The following is an 18,980-nucleotide window of genomic DNA, read 5'->3' as shown; positions in this document are numbered from 1 at the left end:
TAATGGATATAGTAAATTCAGACACTGGGCACCTTTTAAGTCTGGATTTTTTGATAATCACCCAACTTCTTCGTTTTCAAAAAACGTCCACTTTGAAACCAGTTTCCAAAGGTTTGCATTTTCTTGCAAAATGTCTTTGTGGTGTAAACAAACAGGCAAAACACATATAAAGTTTCAAGTTTTGTTGAAAACACTGTCGTGTAAATAGCCCTCGAGTCTGTAGCATTACTTAACTCTTACTAGATATTGCTTATCAAATTCACAATAATTCAATTGTTATGCATGCACTTAGGGATGGGACGGTATGAAAATTTCATATCATGATTATAGTGACTAAAGTTATCACGGTTATCAATATTATCATGGTTTTGTTCAAATGATTTGGAAATGTTCAAAAAGAACTGATACACACACTGAAAACATTTGAACAAGTTTTATTTTGAAAATCACAATTTAATATTTGTCCCTGAAATTATTTCTGTGGTAAAAAAAAATAAAAATAAATCTGTCTAATAACTTAGTTTACCGTGAATGAATACAATACATTATCCCTTAAATGCCTTCTTGTGCAAAAAACTATGTTCCATGTGCACACCTGCGTCAAACTGATTCTGGGATTTACAGCGACTTTTCAAAATCACGGTAATCAAACATGGTTGTAATGATAATTAAATTTTAAACAATAATACTAACCGTCAGGACATTTTATCGTGGTTAATCGTGAAGCCGGTAATCGTCCCATCCCTACATGCACTTGTGTTCTTAATATAACTGATGCAAAAACCTTTAAGGTTTAACTTGCATAGTATAATGTACTAATCCAGCAGGAAAAATATGGGCTTCCCATAAAGCCTGCGAACAGGCTCCCCAACAAACATCAAAAGCTGATTATTCCCGTATTTTACTGCAATGTGTGACAATTTGTCAAAAGCCTGTGTCAATTCATTTGCATATTTTACATACACTTACAGCTAGAGAAACAGCAGAGAGAGAGAGAGACAGAGAAAGAGAGAGAGGGAGGAAAAAATTCTTGAAGCTAGTTGGGGTGCAACCCAATTTCACAGCTTCATGATTGAGTGGAGCAGCATATGGATGTCGGCTATGTGACAGTCCCGGCATATCACTGTATATTAGCGCAGTCTGTCACAATACATGTCCAATCCCGGGAATGTTTATCAACTGTCTGCACGTGAAAGATTTTTTTGCATACCATTTGGTTCAGTTCATAGCTAGCACGCGGCGGGATAGAAAGCCATTGCGCCACAAAGAGAATAAACAACATTCAACCAATCTGCCTCGCAAATCACACCTTAACTTCTGTAATTTATATGCACGGTACACACACGAATGAGGAAAGGGAGAATCGCCAAGCTAATCACAACAGTCATAAAACTGCCTTATCTCAGCTAAGCTACATCTCAGGGACATTAAAATGTCTTTAGCTCTTAAAGGGGGGCAGCTACTCGGTTTGGGTGCGCGAGGAGAAAAGCTGGAAAAGGGGTTGCGGCAGGTAATCACAAGTTGCAAACCATATGCTCGCACCATCTGCCTCACACATAACACATACACGCATCTAAAAATGGGCTACCTAGCAGAAAAAACTCAATTATCCATTAAAACATATGACAATTAAGCTTTGGACAGGGAAGGTGTTTTTATGTGTCTGATACATTTTACAGTGTTGTTGCCTTTCAGACACTTATACAGAGAGATATGGATCTATCAAAATTGATCTATCAGTGATTTTAGGTGACACTAGAGAATAAAGTAAGTTTAAAAATTTGATTTGATTTGCTTTACAGAGAGCGAAAAACAAGATCAAAGCTTCCGGTACGCTGAGGTTTTAGGTATTGTTTCTGTGTACATAAAAAGTCACTTTGACATTGTAAAGACACTCAGCAGGTGCCTTACACATAACACTTCACTGTTTTTGCAGAGTAAAAGCAGCTGAATGGATGCCACAAAGAAAAGACCAATCATAATTCAGAATGCAAATAAATGCTTACCACACAATCAAAATTAAGTTAGCAAAGATTAAAGGGCACGTATTATGCAAAATCCACTTTTACAAGGTGTTCGAACATAATGTGTGTTGGCAGTGTCTGAACAAAACCACCCTACGATGAAAAAAAATTCACCTGCTCCTGTTTTTTTTATCCCCATTAAACCAAAGCAGTCTCATTAGACATGCCGTTTTGATTCTCTTATCAATGTGAGGTCACATTGATAAAGCCACGGCCAATTACACTACTAGGACTGGGCAAAAAAAAACTTTTTTTTACGTGGTCGATTCAAAATCGATTATCAAAGGCCACAAATCGTTTTTTTTTTTCATATTTATTTCCGCAAACATTAAACGTAAGGTTAACGTTAATCTAATTACTAGTCTTCCCTTGCTCCTTGAGAAGCGAGAGGTGAGCCTGTCATTCATTCATTCATTCAGTGCCTAAAATGGCGGTTTCAGGTGCTTCGTCGACATTGGCACCTTCACATTAAAAGTCAGAGGTTTGGAAGCATTTTAGATTTCGCAAGACGATGACGATAGCGTTGTGGCTTTTAATTTCTTTTAAGTATTACCCACTTCTGTTCACTGTTTTATAAGTGTAGTATTTGTATTAAAGCAACACTAAAGACTTATTGCTCTTTGCTCCCCCTACAGGTTAGAAGCATAATTGTTCATTACCACTGTCGTAAATACTGCAGCATAGCTGGCTCTGATTGGATTGTAGGTCTGCCGTAAAGCAAGTTTTTGTAGTTTTCACTCGAACTACAGGACCACAACCCGACGGTTCATTCACCCTGTTTTGAGTGGATGAACCACTGAAAACTTTTTTGGAAACGTTATTTTAAGGTAAAAAAAACTCTAAGGTGTTGCTTTAAATCTAATTCATTTAGTTGAATCGAGAATTGAGTATAAAAATTGTCCCGAGAATCGAAATCAAAAATCGAATCGAGAATGTTACTCACTGTCTGTTTGTAAGGAGGTGAGGAGCTCATTTGCATTTAAAGGTACAGTCATTAAAACAGCAACATCAAGCTCGAGTGATTTCAATGTTAAGTCAATGTAAAGACGCGTTGATGCGCATCTGGAGGTCTCGCGGCGCAAATGAGCCGTTTAGCACGGCGCGGTAGAAGCGATTGCGCGAATTGAGCGTTGCCGTGGGAAACGCGCGAGTTGAAAATTTTTAACTTTGGTGGGAAAATGCGCCGCGTTAACCAATCAGGAGCTTGCTCTAGTAGTGACGTGATTACAGAAAGCGAGCGGAGTCACAGAAGCCCCTCCCATGACGTGAATTTCTGCGTGAATGTCTCAATAACTAGAATTTCACACGTGAATGAAGCGAGAAAAAACACAAAATTTTCAAGCAGCAAACTAGACGTGAATTTGACGCCTCAAACGCGGCTGGTTTGAACCCATGGTAAAAGGCCCTATAAGGACTGCTGGATGTAAAAAAATAATTGTTAAATAATGTGAAATAAATACAGTAGAAAGGACATTCTGAACATGGTGTAATGGTGAGAAAATTGGCAAAATTAGTAAAATGAAAAATGAACAAAATGTTCAGTACTCGGCTAAGTTTTTCGTTTTATTCGTCTTCGGCCAAAAATTTTCCTTTCGGTGCATTCCTAGTAAATTTATACCCCACCTCTTTCTACAGGGGTGAACAGGTGACTATTTGTCTCTCTCTAGTATGTCTTTAATAAGCAGCTGTCATAATGGAAAGATGAATATCTTGAGAGTGCTATGACTTCAAGCAGAGTAGACAAGAGAGTGTGCTTAAATAATAACAATACTGCATGCTAATGCCATCTGACATTCACTGAATCAGAAAACCCATGCGAGAGAACAGTTTCATGTGTTATAACAAAAGACCTCATGGATGAGTCACATGATACCCTATGACAAATAGCACAGCAAAGCCCCCACAAAAACAGGCAGAGGGACTGACCTACATTCAGTGGTAAAAAGTGGGCTGGAGCCCAAAAAGAGGCCACTACTTTGATATGAAAGCCATAAAATTGCCACAAATCACTTCACATGTGAACATTTTTAGCCAAGATAAGGCCTATATTGCAATTGTTGACAAATGAAAAGCGAGGAAATATAGCAAGCGTAGTCAGCTCTTGAGGTTACTTCTTGAATAAAATTGTGCGGTGGTCAACTTTTCTTTAAGCTTCAAACTACATGGTCGCTTTTTTCGGGCACATTAATTTTTAAAGTCAACCAGTTTGAGAAAAACCTAAATTGCTTTAATGATTATACGTTAGGGTGGTCCTTATTTTTCAAATTTTAAAAGTTAATGCTCTCGTCCCACTAATATGTTTGAATAAAAAAAAGTTTCAATACTAATTAATATTTAGATGTTGCTCAAGACCTTTGAAGTTTAACATATTGTGTATTATGTGATACTTTGTGCTAGCATGTATAATTGTTTAATAATATATACTTATGGCAGGCAGCAACGGACTTATTTGACCATGCTCCATGCAACTTAAACATGTTTTAGTTGTGATATGTCTTTTAAAGCAAGAAAGTTGAATGTGAATGAAGCACATAGACAATACACCGAGACAATGGCTGAAGCAACACGAAGCAAGTCCGCTATATGGTTACTCGGATCAGAAATAACTGGAACAAAGTTACCATCCAAGAAGCAAGTTTTGTGTGTTGTGCGTTTTTAAATGGTACAGTTTTTGCAAAAATATGTGATTTTAGAAATATTCAAAGGCTTTGAGCAACCTAGATATTGTAGGAACAATAAAAAATTTTGCAGTGTGTTTAGGGAGTGTGTTAGCATATCAATGCTACATTTAAAAAAAATGTACCCATTATAAGGACCACCCTATTATATGTCTTTAGTTATCTTTTGGTTCTTGAAATTATTATTTTTTTTATAATATACAAACAAAGAGAAATTTTCGACCAAACTTGGAAACAAAAACACTTGCTGCTACTATTCAGATCAGGAGAGAAGGAAAGAAGAAAAACAATGCATCTGGGTCAAACTAGACCCTACAAGAGGCATAATGCAACTTTACTTATATCTGGCCTAGTGTTGTCAAAAGTACCGGGTCCTCAGTACAAACAAATAAAAAACTTAAAGGTAGGGGTGTGCGATATGACGATATTTGATCGTGAACTAATAAAATGTCTCCACGATCCACTTTTTCAGAAACATCGTTGTAACATGATTCATGCCTACATCAAGTACGCAACAAGGGGCGCGCTACATGAAGAGGAAGTAAGGGCCGGGTATACCTTTTGTCCGCGACCACGTGCACACGCGAGTTGAACGCGGGAAAAAAACTTTTAAAGTATACTGACCGCGGCTACGCGCAGATGATGTGCTCCGACACATACGCACTACAAATGATTTCTTATTCATATTATGGCTGTATTATTAAGGCTCAGTAATGGCAAAAAACAACACAAAAAAATAAAATGATGCTAAAATTGTGATATTTATAAATATAAATATTTTAAATATGATTTTTCCCATATCGCCCACCACTAACTTAAAGTTACCAGATTTTCTAAATTACCAGAACCACCGAAGTACCATGTTTACCCAGAACTGCTGCGCTGTCTGAGAGGTAGTCAACAAGATGACAAACTACTTCACAAAAGAACATAAAAAAGATGCATAAAGTTGTGTACAGAAAAACAGGTTTGACACAAATCACAAAAAGAACGAGAGATGTGAAATGCACTGATCGACCTGCCAGAAACTAGAATTGTCAGTAACCGGATGATTAATCTTACGACTTTCTGATTTAAACTGGTCTTATTGTTGCCAATGGCTCAAACAATAACGTCACAGCCGGATGTAATTGTCGTTGGCGTGGAAGTTCTTCACACGAACATGCCCAGGGGAAAAAAGGGAAAGCAGCCAAAAGCTAGCCAGAGCTCAGAGTCACACCTTGGCAGCCTCTCCCAACTTACTTTGGTAAAAGCAGTGAAAAAGACCAAAGCAATAAAGTGGTAAATTATGAAATTCATGGCTTTGGATGACCAGCCATTCTCCATAGTTCAGGACTAAGACCTAATTTTCTTAAAAGAAAAATCCAGATAATTTACTCACCACCATGCCATCCAAAATTTTTATGTCTTTCTTTGTTCAGTCGAGAATCATTTTTTTTTTTTTTTGAGGAAAACATTGCAGGATTTTTCTCATTTTCATGGACTTTAATAGAGCCCAACACTTAATACTTAACTCAACACTTAACAGTTTTTTTTCAACGGAGTTTCAAAGGACTATAAAAAAATCCCAAAAGTGGTTTAAAAGAGCATATTTTTAATTTTTCTTGTCAAAAATGACAATCGTTTCGCTAGATAAGACCCTTATGCCTCGTTTGGGATTGTTTATAGTCCTTTGAAACTCCGTTGAAAAAAACTGTTAAGTGTTGAGTTAAGTGTTAATTGTTGGTGTCTATTAAAGTCCATTAAAATAAGAAAAATCCTGCAATGTTTTCCTCAAAAAACATAATTTCTTCTCGACAGAACAAAGAAAGACATCAACATTTTGGATTACATGGTGGTGAGTAAATTATATGAATTTTTCTTTTAAGAAAATTTAATATTCCTTTAAGAATTTGATAAATTACCCCCAAAAATACACAATACTGGGTAGAGTGTACTTTTTTGGTGTCGAGTTGTTTAATCTTGTGTCACGTCACACACCGCCTGTTACAAGCCGATCCCAAAGCAGCAATCAGTATCTTAACTAATATTTGGACGTCTAATGTAAGATTAATGTCAGTGTGGAGCCTGAGAGTTGAGAGTTGTTTAAATTGAAGAAGATCCTGTAGTTTGAGTTTGGCTGAATGTGCAATGTTTAATAATTTGTTTATCATGAAAATAAAGTTTTCATCAAAGAAAATATGTTTCTTTTGTATATATATGCTGTCAATTATAGTTTTTTGAAAGAAAATCAGAAAAAATCAGTATTGGCAGGTCAAACATTGCAATCGGTGCATCTCTAGATGAAAGGTAGAAACTAAGGATGCATAACGAGTAATCGCGATCAATCTATAGCAGAATAAAAGTTTTTGTTTACATCATATGTGTGTGTGAACTGTGCATAATAATTATGTATATATAAAAATATCCATTATAATTTTAAGAAAAAATATTTATATATTAAATATTTATATATAATATAAATTACACATAAATAACAAATGTATATACACATGTAAACATTTCTTAAATATTATTAAAACTATGCAAAGTTATTATACACAGTTCACAAACATATATGATGTAAACAAAAACTTTTATTCTGCTATAGATTAATCGCGATTAATCGTTATGCATCCCTAGTAGAAACACACCTGGATTCATTCAAGCAATTCAAGCAGGCGAGTTCAAAATATTCACCAATATGCAGTTAATTTAAATTTATATATTGGACAAAAAAGCATCCCCTGCTTGTTATTAGCAAGGCTAATGCTAATACAATCAGGTGTCCTTATTATCTAATCATTACTGCGATAAAATAAAAAGAGGAACAAGATTGGATTTATTAGACAAGTGAAATCTATTAAAATCGTTCACATTTTCCTAACATCTGGGAAGTACATGCAAACTACCCGATGCAATAATCTAAATCAGCTAAATTTATTATTTACCACATTTTCAGTGTTACGAAACTCTGAGAATATAGCTACCAGGAAGTCTTTCCATGTTCTTACAGACTGGTGCACTAAAAAAGGAAGTCTGGACTTCTCCGAGTGTCACAGCAGCATAGTGACGTGCCTTGCGGTATGCTGCATCAAAAAGCACCAATCAGCAGGTCTGACCTGCTGCCATCCACACGCACAACACCATCCTGCATGTGGCAAAACAAGTCCGGCACAGACTAAAAGGAAGGGTGCATAGGGTCAAAACACCTGAGAAGAAACAGGCAGGGACCCTGCAGGGCCTGACTGTTCCCGTCACATTAACTAATCTTCACTGGCCAGCACTGGACACTTCATTAATAGGCTTGCCATACAGCTGTATTTAAGGCTGCCAGTTAACTTTAGAGCTTAAGCATGCAACATAACTTTGACAGCACAACCCAAACCACTAATACGTCAATTCAAATCTGATGTTGTATGATGATGACTTTAAGGAAGAAATTCTGTAGTTACAATCATGTGATCTCATTTCAAAAGCCTGACTTATCATAATAGATTATAAAAGCCTCAGTTGCTTGCATCAGATACAACCAACGACTATAATCAACAGGAAATAGTCATTACATATTACTTTTATTCAATGCAATGAGTAAGTCATGGGTTAAAATTGACCTAATGCCAGGTTGCTTTAACCAGTTCCTCCAGAAAAACGCGATTATGCAATCGCATGATTCAATGCATAATCAGCCAAAGTCCGCATATTTATGCGGAGGCCCCATTTTTTTCAAATATGCCGCACTTTCATCTTATAAATTGCAGATTTCCACCCGCAAAATATGCGGGGCTTGCATAATTTCATAATCCCCCCCATTTTCACACACATATCTTAGCAGAAAGTTGAAAAATGTTGCACTTACTTCACACAAGCGCAGCCATGTCCCCTGTTACCATGGGAACGGTATGAAGTGACGTATTTACGCGACGTGAACATCACTGAAAAGCTGCAAAAGCTGCAAACAGTTTTTGCAAGTTCCCGCAGTTTTTGCAAGTTCCTGCAATTTTTGCAAGTTCCCGCAATTTCATCGCATAAATATCCCGCATATTCCATCGCATTTTTTAAGAAAACGTGCCACAAGATCAAGGATTTTGCCCGCCACAATCACAAAAAAACTCTGCATTTTTCTGGAAGGACTGTTTAACCCAACTGCTGGGTTATTATAGCCCATGGTTGCATAACAATAATTTTTAACCCATCATCAGGGTAATTTTTAACCCAGCATGTGATCTATCCCATATTTACCCAACATGGGTCAAAAATCACCCAGCCATTTTTAGAGCGTAAGCACTAACTGAATAAATGACAGAGACTATGTTTCAGTATTTTATTTGCCGTAGCAACTTTTAGATTCAAAATAATTAAGCTGTGACTGTGGGTTCACACCAACCGCGTTTGAGGCAACAAATTTGTGTCTAGTTTGCCGCTTGAACATTTTGAGTTTACTTGCTTCATTCGCGCGTGAAATTCTGGTCATCGAGACATTCACGCGGAAATTCGCGTCATGGGAGGGGCTTTTGCGACTCCGCTTCCTGTAATCACATCACTACTAGAGCAAGCTCCTGATTGGTTAACGCAGCGCGTTTTTCCGCCAAAGTTCAAATGTTTCTGCTCACACGTTTCGCTATTCGCGCGAATCAGGCGGAATCATGTCTACTGCGCTGCGCTAAACGCCTCATTTGCGCAGCGAGATCACCAATCACGCGTCAATGCGTCTTTACATTGACTTAACATTGAAATCACTCGCGCTTCACGCCTCTACCATGGCTGGTGTGAACGCAGCATGACACTATCTTCAAGTAGGGTGTTAGAAATGGCCCTGTTCCCTTCAAAGTATACATTTCAAGTTCTCTGCCAGTGAATAAGAGATGTCACTTTCAAATGGCACTCCCCCGGTTATCTCAGTACATCAATCTGTAATAATCATTTTAATATTAAAAGTGACATACTTCACCTTAAAGCAGAAACAGAGTGACATAAAGAAGTTTAGGAATGGTGACACTACACTGTGCAGTTCTTGACTTCAGCACTGGTGAATTTGGCAAAACATCCATCATAATCATAAATTCATGTATTCACAGCCTCAGCAGAACAGGTTTGAAACTAATGAGACTCTTCAGCACAGCAAGAAAAAACAGGCAGGGTACTGACTGTAAGAGTTTCATGAAGTAAAAATCAGTTTCTGCCACACTTGCATAACTGGGGGTCAATCTAAATTCATTTTTAAGCATTGGTGAGTGGGATAAGTTATACTGCTGCTTCAAACTAAAGCTCTTTTCCATCATTAAGTTGTATTTTTTGTATGAGTGATGCTGGCAAGGGGAAACTAAGGAGACTTGAAGTTGCACGAGTATAATGAGGACAGATCAAACCGAATAGAATTTGCATGATATAAACTACAAGAAAATCCTGCGCAAACCACCCTGGGCATTTGACTGTAGCCATTACGAGTAATGACCAATCAACACCATCTTAGGCACAGTGGCATTGTTAGTCCGACAGCAGACTCCCACCAAAGTGTTAGCTGCTCTGAACCCAAGACACAGCTGAGCGCCAGTCAGGTTATTTAACAAGGTTGGGGTCAAATGCCAAAAAGCCTCTGGGCTCCCAGACCTGTCAAAAATGGCTGTGTGAAATCTAAGTCAGGAAAAAAGTTAGGCTACTATTTGAAAAAAGGTACAAGTAGCTTTTTAATACTTATTTTAGATCAAACTTTACAAGGCAGAGTCAAACAGGTTAATCTCATAGCATGAAAAGATAACCTGTGGTTTTAAAATAAAACGTTGGCATTCAAGTAAAGTCTGTTTAAACCATTTTGTTGACAAGGCTTTGTTGAAAACTAGGTGAATAATGAAACTGAACAAAATAAAAAAATCTTTTATAATTAAATTTGACCGACCCAATCGATACTTAGGCCGTGATTTCAACAAATCATGCTTAAAATGACAAGCGCTCTTCTTAAAATGACTGACAGTGTTTTTTTGAGCTTTGGTTGGTGTGCTACTTCTGCATTATCAGTCATTGCACGATGCACCGGTTAGTCAGTGTGGTATTTGTCCAACCCCTCCTCCACTGTGATTGGACAGCTAAGTAAAAGTAATATTGATAAGCTCAGTGTTTCAAAACAGTTTTAAAAAATTTTACTCCGAACGACCAAAGCATTGGGCCAGCTGCTGACCTTTTTAAAAAAAAAAAAAAAAAACACGGCGCTCCCATAACAAACAATTGAAAAAATACACTGGTCTTTGTAAAAAAAAAAATGCTTTGGTGGACATGCGGCCTTAGAAGTGGCCGTTTCTGGATGGGCCATTATGGCATTTTTCCATTGGATAGTACCCCACGGTTTGGTTTGGGTCAGGTCGGGTCAGCTCACCTCACTTTGGTTTGGTTAGCTTTTCCATCGAGTTTAGTAACACTTCAGAGTAGGATGGATTATAGGCGTGTCGTTATATTTGCGCTGCCTACTGCTGTGACATCATACAAGTGAGAGTGTCGTTGTACATTCCCATGCATTCATTTTTCTCAGTCGCCACAAAATTAAAATTGACCACCACAAATAGATGTTTGCACATCGCGTTTAGCACTACCTCTGTCTCACATGACAATTTCAGTACAAACACCCGTGGCGTCAGTTGTCACGTCAGAAGCATATATGCGGACGTGTGCATCGCGAATCTGCCGCCACAAACTGCAAGTCTGGAAAAAAACTGTTATTGTGTTTCTGATTCTCAACCGGTGTATATTTTTCATTGCTAAAAAGGAGTTTGGGAACTTACTAAACTTAGCAAAGCACAGACGACAACAGTTTGCTCAAGACAGCGCAAGCTAGCATGAAGGTAAAGCTAATTTTTAAAGGGGGGGTTTAATGGTATTTCAAGCATTCTGACTTATTAACACAGTTATAGAGTTGTTTCCTCATGCTAAACGTAGGCAAAGTGTCAAAAATGCAGATGGGCGTGTTTCAGAGTATTTCTGTGCCGAATGCACTTCGCCAGGGTTCGTACAAGTTTCGGCTAATTTTTTTCGATTACGGTTCTAACTGACGTTTCAGGGGTTTTCGATACGTATCACTTCTTTATATGGGCTTCCGCCGGAAAACTTCCCCCGGAAAACCCCGCCCAGCCGTCAGTCAGCGGGAGACGCTAGAGCTTGCTAACAGCTTATCAGGCCACTCAGCTTTGTTTAATTTCAAAAGTCAACAATGGCACAACAAGAAGTGTGTTTTTGGATGTAAGGAGAAGACATCCAGCCTCATGGAAACAATGGATATAGTTTATTATCCGGATTAGCAGCGGAGTTTTGCGTGTGTGTTTGATGCGGTGGATTTTCAGAACCGGGTCATGACGAGTTACACGTGGTAAGTAAGACTTCTGTCTTATGTTGGAAATAGGCGCGTGTATATTATATAAATGACACGAACATGTAGTGAATCATACGTTATAAGTGTTGTATAGTGTTGCATGACTCGTACTCGCTCCTCCCGTGTTATAACTCCTCCTTCTTCATTTTTTCGTACGTTATCGGAAAGATTCGTTAAAGCTAATATTTCTTTTATAAATCTGATTAAAGTAAAGACTCTTCAGAGATATAAAGGATGTCATACTACTCTATAGGTACTCCAGATTGATATCAGAAATGCAGAAACAGTGTGTGTTACGTGAGCTTTAACATTATAGCGATGATGCTGATAGTGACGATTCTCTCAGACCAATCAGTGATCTACAGTGTTTTTGTGTAATGTTTTGGTATCAGCTCAGGCCACTTGGAACCCCAACCGAGGTGGTACTAAAAAAAGGACCAGGTACTACATACTGCACCCAGTGGATAAGCCCCCAAAAGTATGTTGACCCGACCCTAACCAAACCGTGGGGTAATATGCAATGAAAAAGCACTATTAGTTAACCATCTAGGTCCACCTAGCAACCACATAATGCTCTGGAAACCATCCACAAAAACCACAAGTGTCAACTTATGTTTAATCAGAAAATGTTAAAAAAATACCCTCAGAAATAATACACTTAAAAAAAGTTTTGTTTAGTACACTCAAAAATTTCTTGCACGATGTGTTTAAAACATTTCCCAACTGCCCCCACTTAACTGGTCCTTAATACCAATGAAATACACACATAGCCTGCGCAAAAGTAAAATAAAGCTGTTGGTCATTGCTAGGAAATCACTTCGCTAATTGCAGCACAAGTGTAGTTGTAAAATTCAGGTCTATTATTTTTTATTGCTTTATTACCGGGTGCAATCTGGATGAAAAGAGGAGGCAAGACAGGTAGCATCTGTCTCCACCTACTGCCTTGGCACAGTCAGCATCATCTGCTGGCTTTGGCACAGGGCATGAAAAACATCAATACGGCTCACTAGTGCCAAGCACAAGTATGGCAGTCATGCTTAATCCAATCTGGCAAAGTATTCATCTTCTAATGTTTGCTAAAATAAGTCACCTACTTTGCAGTATCTGGGCCTGTCAACCCCAGGCCTGTGCTGGGAAAAACAGCATGGCACAATCTTTTAAACTATTTGTCTCTAAATGGATACCATGTAATGTAACAGGGGCATATAAATCCCACTGGCCCAGTCGACAAACAAGACTAGAGAACTTTCACAAGATCAGTACAGAAAAAACTGAATTAGTCTGTAGAGTCTGTCTAGGGCTGCAAATAGACTATAAAATGATAAGATCAGAGAATTCCCAAAATACTCAAACTTTCTATATCTACACATCTATATCTATTAGGGATGCTCCGATTGAGCGGCCAATAATGTTGCTACGCTTCTCAATGAATTACGGTGAAATGGCGCTACATCCAAAAGCCAGGGGGCGCTCTCATGCAGAAACTCAAAATGCGCTGTAGACAAAGAAAAATACACACAAAGCTGGGATGACACGCAGCTCCAGGAAATGGCTGAAGGATATATCTATATTGTTGTTCTTCAAACCTTTTCAGGTATTTTCATGATAATAAAGAAAATCTATAATGATTATGTTTGACGAGTATTTCTTTTTCAAGTGCATGTTATAAACTATTTAAACTAAAAGCGATTTCAGATTGATAAGGACTTACTGAACAAAAGCCGTAGTACATGAAATAGCTGTAAATAAGATCGGCGGTCCGATTCAGAATATTGATCGGCCACGTATTTTTAGTGGAGATCAGCATTGATCGGAGCATCCCTAATGTCTATCTATGCGTCTTTGCGTCTATGCGTCTTTGCGTCTATGCGTCTTTGCGTCTATGCGTCTATGCGTCTTTGCGTCTATGCGTCTATGCGTCTATGCGTCTATGCGTCTATGCGTCTATGCGTCTATGCATCTATGCGTCTATGCGTCTATGCGTCTATGCGTCTTTGCGTCTTTGCGTCTTTGCGTCTTTGCGTCTATGTCTTTATGCGTCTATGTCTCTATGCGTCTATGTCTCTATGCGTCTATGTCTCTATGCGTCTATGTCTCTATGCGTCTATGTCTCTATGCGTCTATGTCTCTATGCGTCTATGTCTCTATGCCTCTATACCTCTTCTATATAGATATAGAAAGTGTAAGTATTTTGGAAATTCTCTGACCTTATCAGAGAATATATATACATATATTTCTCACTTTGTAGGTGGCATGACTAGCAGATATGTTCTGAAACTTCGAAATGCAACAATACTAGAAATGTATTCACGACTACCCTTCTTTGAAAAAAAGTGGGAACTGAAAGGTAACACAAAAGCAAAGGGTGATTTCCTCTAATGGTGCTTAGTAACAAACACAGGTAAACACAAAAAGTTCCTGCATTTCTAATGCCTGAAAACTAGGTTAACAAAATTGCAAACTATGAAAGGAATCTGAAATCTGAGAAAGCAAGTCAAAATAGGCTGATATAATAAATGACACCAGACTGTGCAAAACACAGTGGACTTTCTAAAGCCGGGGCTCACATAGTCCATCATAGGCTTGATTTGACCAGCTTCATTTTACCTCTGGAAAACCCAAACTGTATTCGACCTGATCGAATATCAAATTAGACAACATGACACACTAGGTGAGTACAGAGGCAGAATGTCTGATGTGACCTCTATAGCAATGATTCATATTACAACAACTCTACTAGTATCACTCCATTTAGCGATAGAAATATGTTTCGGGCCCTTCACAACCAAGCTCCCACAGGTAATGTTAATATTCCCCATGTCTGAACACAGCTAAAAGCTTGAAACCCAAGAACCGGGCAGAGAGCAGTCAATCACATGCTTTCAATTGGAATCCAATATTGTCAAGGAAAATATTTTTTTTTGTATACCACAACATCAAATTTGTAAAAGATATTGCAAGTTTGCAGTAAATGACAAGACTGTTATCTCAAGGTGGGATAGTTTCCTGTGCTACATAAAGTTTGTAAGAGCAAGATGAACAAGGTGAACTTTCTAGCTCTAAGGCCTTTTAAAACAAAGCTGCAATCCTGAAAGTCAGGGTCAGGAAATGAAACGCACACCGGCAGATTGAGGGGAAGTGGGCTAGATCTCAAAGACCACGGGTTATTTCAACTTTCACATTATCGGACCAGCAATATTTTTCTTTTTCAGACGCTTCTTTGAACCACCTGCTCTCCAACTTATTAAGCAAAAAAGGACCGTTTCAGAGCAAGAGAGAAATTTGTGATATAAGATACGCTGAACAAGAACTCCTACAACATATGAAACAAACGCAAAAATGTTTTTTTTGTCCAAATATGTACCCCAGCTGTCACTTGGCCAGTCCCCTTTCAAAAAGTACACCTTTGCACCTAAATAGTTCATAGTTCCTCAGAAGAACATATTTGGAAACAAATGTATACATATCTGTACCGAAAATATGTACAGGACCTTTTTAAAGGATGCTGCTCCAGGGACAGCTGGGGTACATTTTTTGACAATTTTTCTAACAGTGCACATTTCACTGAAACCTTGATAAGCTCATAGCGTACAAACAGATTGTAGTATGATAACATCAGAGCAGACCATACTAATTCTTGCACGTGCATGTTTTATAAAAGTGCAGATGTTAAGATGTTAAAGCAAGTGATCGCTTGGTCTGTCTGAAAGCAAACACCGCCTGACCAATCAGAAGTGAATTTGACCACCCTGCAATCTCCCAATAATTATTTCCTTCCTGAGAATCTCCCAGACATCAAACAATATTTACTCATCTATACACATGCAAACTACTACTTTAACTGAGCCAACGGTTTCATTTCTTTCATTTAGAAAACTGAAATTTTATTTTAAGAAATGTTTTTGAGAGGGAAGGCTTAGACTGAATGAGGAAGAAAAAAACAGCCAATAAGAGCCCAGAATAAATGGGAACTCTTTTAATACTCGGTATCTCGGCGTGAGAGAGGCTGATTAAAAAAAATGCAACATTTTACATTTTAACAAATTTTAAACAAAGTATGGCTGCTTTGAATATGCTTAAGCATAACAAAGTTTGATTAATTTTTCTTTGATCACAAAATAATTCCCAAAGCTTTATTTGTTTAATTCCAATGTTTTGATAAGTGTACTATTCGTATTGTCAAAGTTTTTTTTATGGTTTTATTTTAACTTTCTGAATCCTTTTCAGGTTGTCCTTAAGTATCATTCATATGATATTGCGTGACGTCATACTGTCAATATACGCTTTATTTGATTTTGAGAGGCACTCTCTTCTATGACAACTGCTATACAAGTAAATATGTATTATTATTATTATTATTATTATTATTGACAACAAACCTGTTCTAAGCAAAAGTACCAAAGGAATACAAATCTCAACCTCAACAAACAAGAAATTGCATAATTAACTGAGAAATGCACGCTCACCTTCATTTTCGGACGATGGACACGCAACCTGTAGCAGCAAATCAAAAGTCCTCGTAGGATTCTCTCTGCAAAATACCAAAACAGTTACTAAAACATCAAGTTAAACACAAAATATCGTTACAAATTTCTTTTCACAGCAACAGGCTGACATACAGACAGTAAACAGGTTCATCAAAGACTGAACTATAGTTGTGTTAACGTTACATGTACGTTAAATCCACAAGACACTGCAACGCGTTGGTTACGGTGTATCACACTATACTCCTATAAATATTTACAACAACTAAGTTTAATTTTAACAAGAGGAAATATTTACTGCTGGCATGTGATGTGCAGGAATGCGGCTATGCTAGTTAGCATGTCTGAGGTAAAGCGCTAACCGGTCAGCACCAGCCAGCAAGACCTGTCACCCCCTCACAGTAAAAATAACCAGCTAATTAACAGACTCACAAATGCCGTTTTTCATTCCAAACAGTCTGATAAAAGACGTTAACCAATGCAAATATTGTCATTTCCCTGAACCTTTGGAATTTATGATGTAAACAACGGCGGACTTACTTTATCCTGCTGTCCATGGCTACAGCATCGCGTCAGCAGCGGCTCGCACACACGGCGGGAAGTAAAACACCGTCCCCGAAATCCCCGCGTGCCGCTCGCGTACCTTCTAGTTTGACCGTTACCTGACGCACGGTCGCGAGTACCGCGGCATTTCGCGATATGTCGTCACGCACACACGCTCGCTCGCTCGCTTCCCACTGACGCGCTACTTGCCGTTTCGGTTCCCTTGGTAGTGATCCCTGAGTAAAGCACCAGGAAGTGCAGATGGCGTTTTAATGACGTTGAGTCTTCTGATCCACACTTTGGTTTCACCCACGCGCACGTTAGGACTTCAATGAGTGTTTTGCATTAAGTGTAGCTGTTTATGAAACTGCCACGTAATATTGTAAAACTAAAATATTAGGATCTATTGCAATAGTTGTCCGAATTGGTGTCTTCTCTTCGTTTTGTCTCTGCAGCATGCATGCACAGGCACGTCTACCTATGCTTATCTGCATATTATGCGTGTCTCTAATCCTATAGTTTGCAAAGCTCCCAAAGTGCGAAAACATGTATTATGTTTAATAACACATTATAGAAAACACCACGTAGCTGCATTGTCTATGGTCCATCTATGGTCTGTTTATTTGCTAGGCTGTGTTTGTGGTGGTAATGGAAAGGAAGTTTAAATTCACACCACCCACTTGTTTAAAAAATAGCTTGGGTTCCGTATTAGGTCAGCCGTCACTAAAACCTTTTGCAGTGCACAGACTTGTATTGTTGCAGATAAACACTATAGGTCTGTGGGGATGCGGTTAATAAAAGGAACTTATTTACATGAAACTGTTGGTTTATTTGCTATTAAAATAAAACTGATATTTCAGCAAATGTGTTATATACTTTTAATAGGTCCTTGTAGGTATTAGGTTTAGTTTATCAAAAACTTGTACCTATAATTTAGATGTAAACACATACTTTACTATATTCTGTAGTATGGAGTTTTAAGTAGCCTACATTAGATGATACAGTATTGAAACGTATGATGACAAATGGCAAAAAAATGGCCACTTCTCAGTTCCTCCTAGTGTAGGCATGTGTTGTATCAAAGTTTCATATTCTTAACCATTGCTGAATCTTTTATTATATATACAATATTATAATGGTATTGTATTGCAATAATAATATTATTATTAATAATAAAAACATGATAAAGTAAATAATTTGTTGTACTTTATCACTACAGTAGTTTTAGCTTAGTAATTCTTTAAACATCAAGACGTCCTTTTACATTAGTTAAATGTAAAAACCAGTCACACAACAATACAATAGACAGAGATGGCGCTCTTTCAGCCATGCTTGGGATGCTTGTGGTCCACATTGGTTTTGTTTATGTTTCGCCTTTGGGCAGGCAGTCACCTGTGGCTAACCGCAGTGCGCATGCGTCAGTTGCACTTCATAGCCATGGGTTGTGTGTGTTGACTGGTAATGATGCATTCAGTGTTTGAAAAGTTGAAACGTGTATTTTTCTCACGCTTCAGGTACAATACCCGAGTCGTGCATATTATATAGTACTTTTTATAGTAACCTATACAATTATTTTATACCGTTTAATGGTAAATGGTGTATTATGCTTTAGCAAATTTGTTTGAATGTGTGTTGTCTATTCTAGTATTTAATAGTTGATATGACCATTTTAATTTTAATGTAAATGTTTTTTATTCTGAGAAGCATACTTATTATGAATGCCTGCAGTTATAATCTGTTTCAAACAACCTACAGTAATTTCATCTCTAAGCATAATAAATGTCTATAACAATATACATTATAAACTTAACTTCTATATGTTTGCATTTGGCTGTCTTACTATATAATCATACTGAATTTGAATACAAATTGCATAGGTTTGACAGAGAAGGTAAAGCAGGGCCCCCTGCTGCAA

General features: G+C 37.9%; 1 protein-coding gene across 2 annotated transcripts in view; it reads right to left on the bottom strand.

Moving 5' to 3' along the window:
- dennd1b (DENN/MADD domain containing 1B) overlaps positions 1 to 17,490 on the bottom strand; it is a 139,577-nt gene extending 122,087 nt beyond the window's left edge. Inside the window, exons 1-2 of one of the 2 annotated variants that reach the window (XM_055217894.2) lie at positions 17,063 to 17,490; positions 16,505 to 16,569 (exon numbers count right to left, since the gene is read on the bottom strand). In XM_055217894.2, the coding sequence (XP_055073869.2) occupies positions 16,505 to 16,510 (6 nt within the window). In that variant the 5' untranslated portion in view covers positions 16,511 to 16,569; positions 17,063 to 17,490. The remainder of the gene's footprint in view (positions 1 to 16,504; positions 16,570 to 17,062) is intronic. The other variant, XM_055217893.2, reaches the window with a different exon arrangement.
- Positions 17,491 to 18,980: the final 1,490 nt, after the last annotated feature.

The sequence above is a fragment of the Misgurnus anguillicaudatus genome, chromosome 23 (assembly GCF_027580225.2).
Source record: "Misgurnus anguillicaudatus chromosome 23, ASM2758022v2, whole genome shotgun sequence".
In the NCBI taxonomy this organism is placed as follows: Eukaryota; Metazoa; Chordata; class Actinopteri; order Cypriniformes; family Cobitidae; genus Misgurnus; species Misgurnus anguillicaudatus.
This window is presented reverse-complemented; position numbering and strand designations above follow the sequence as displayed.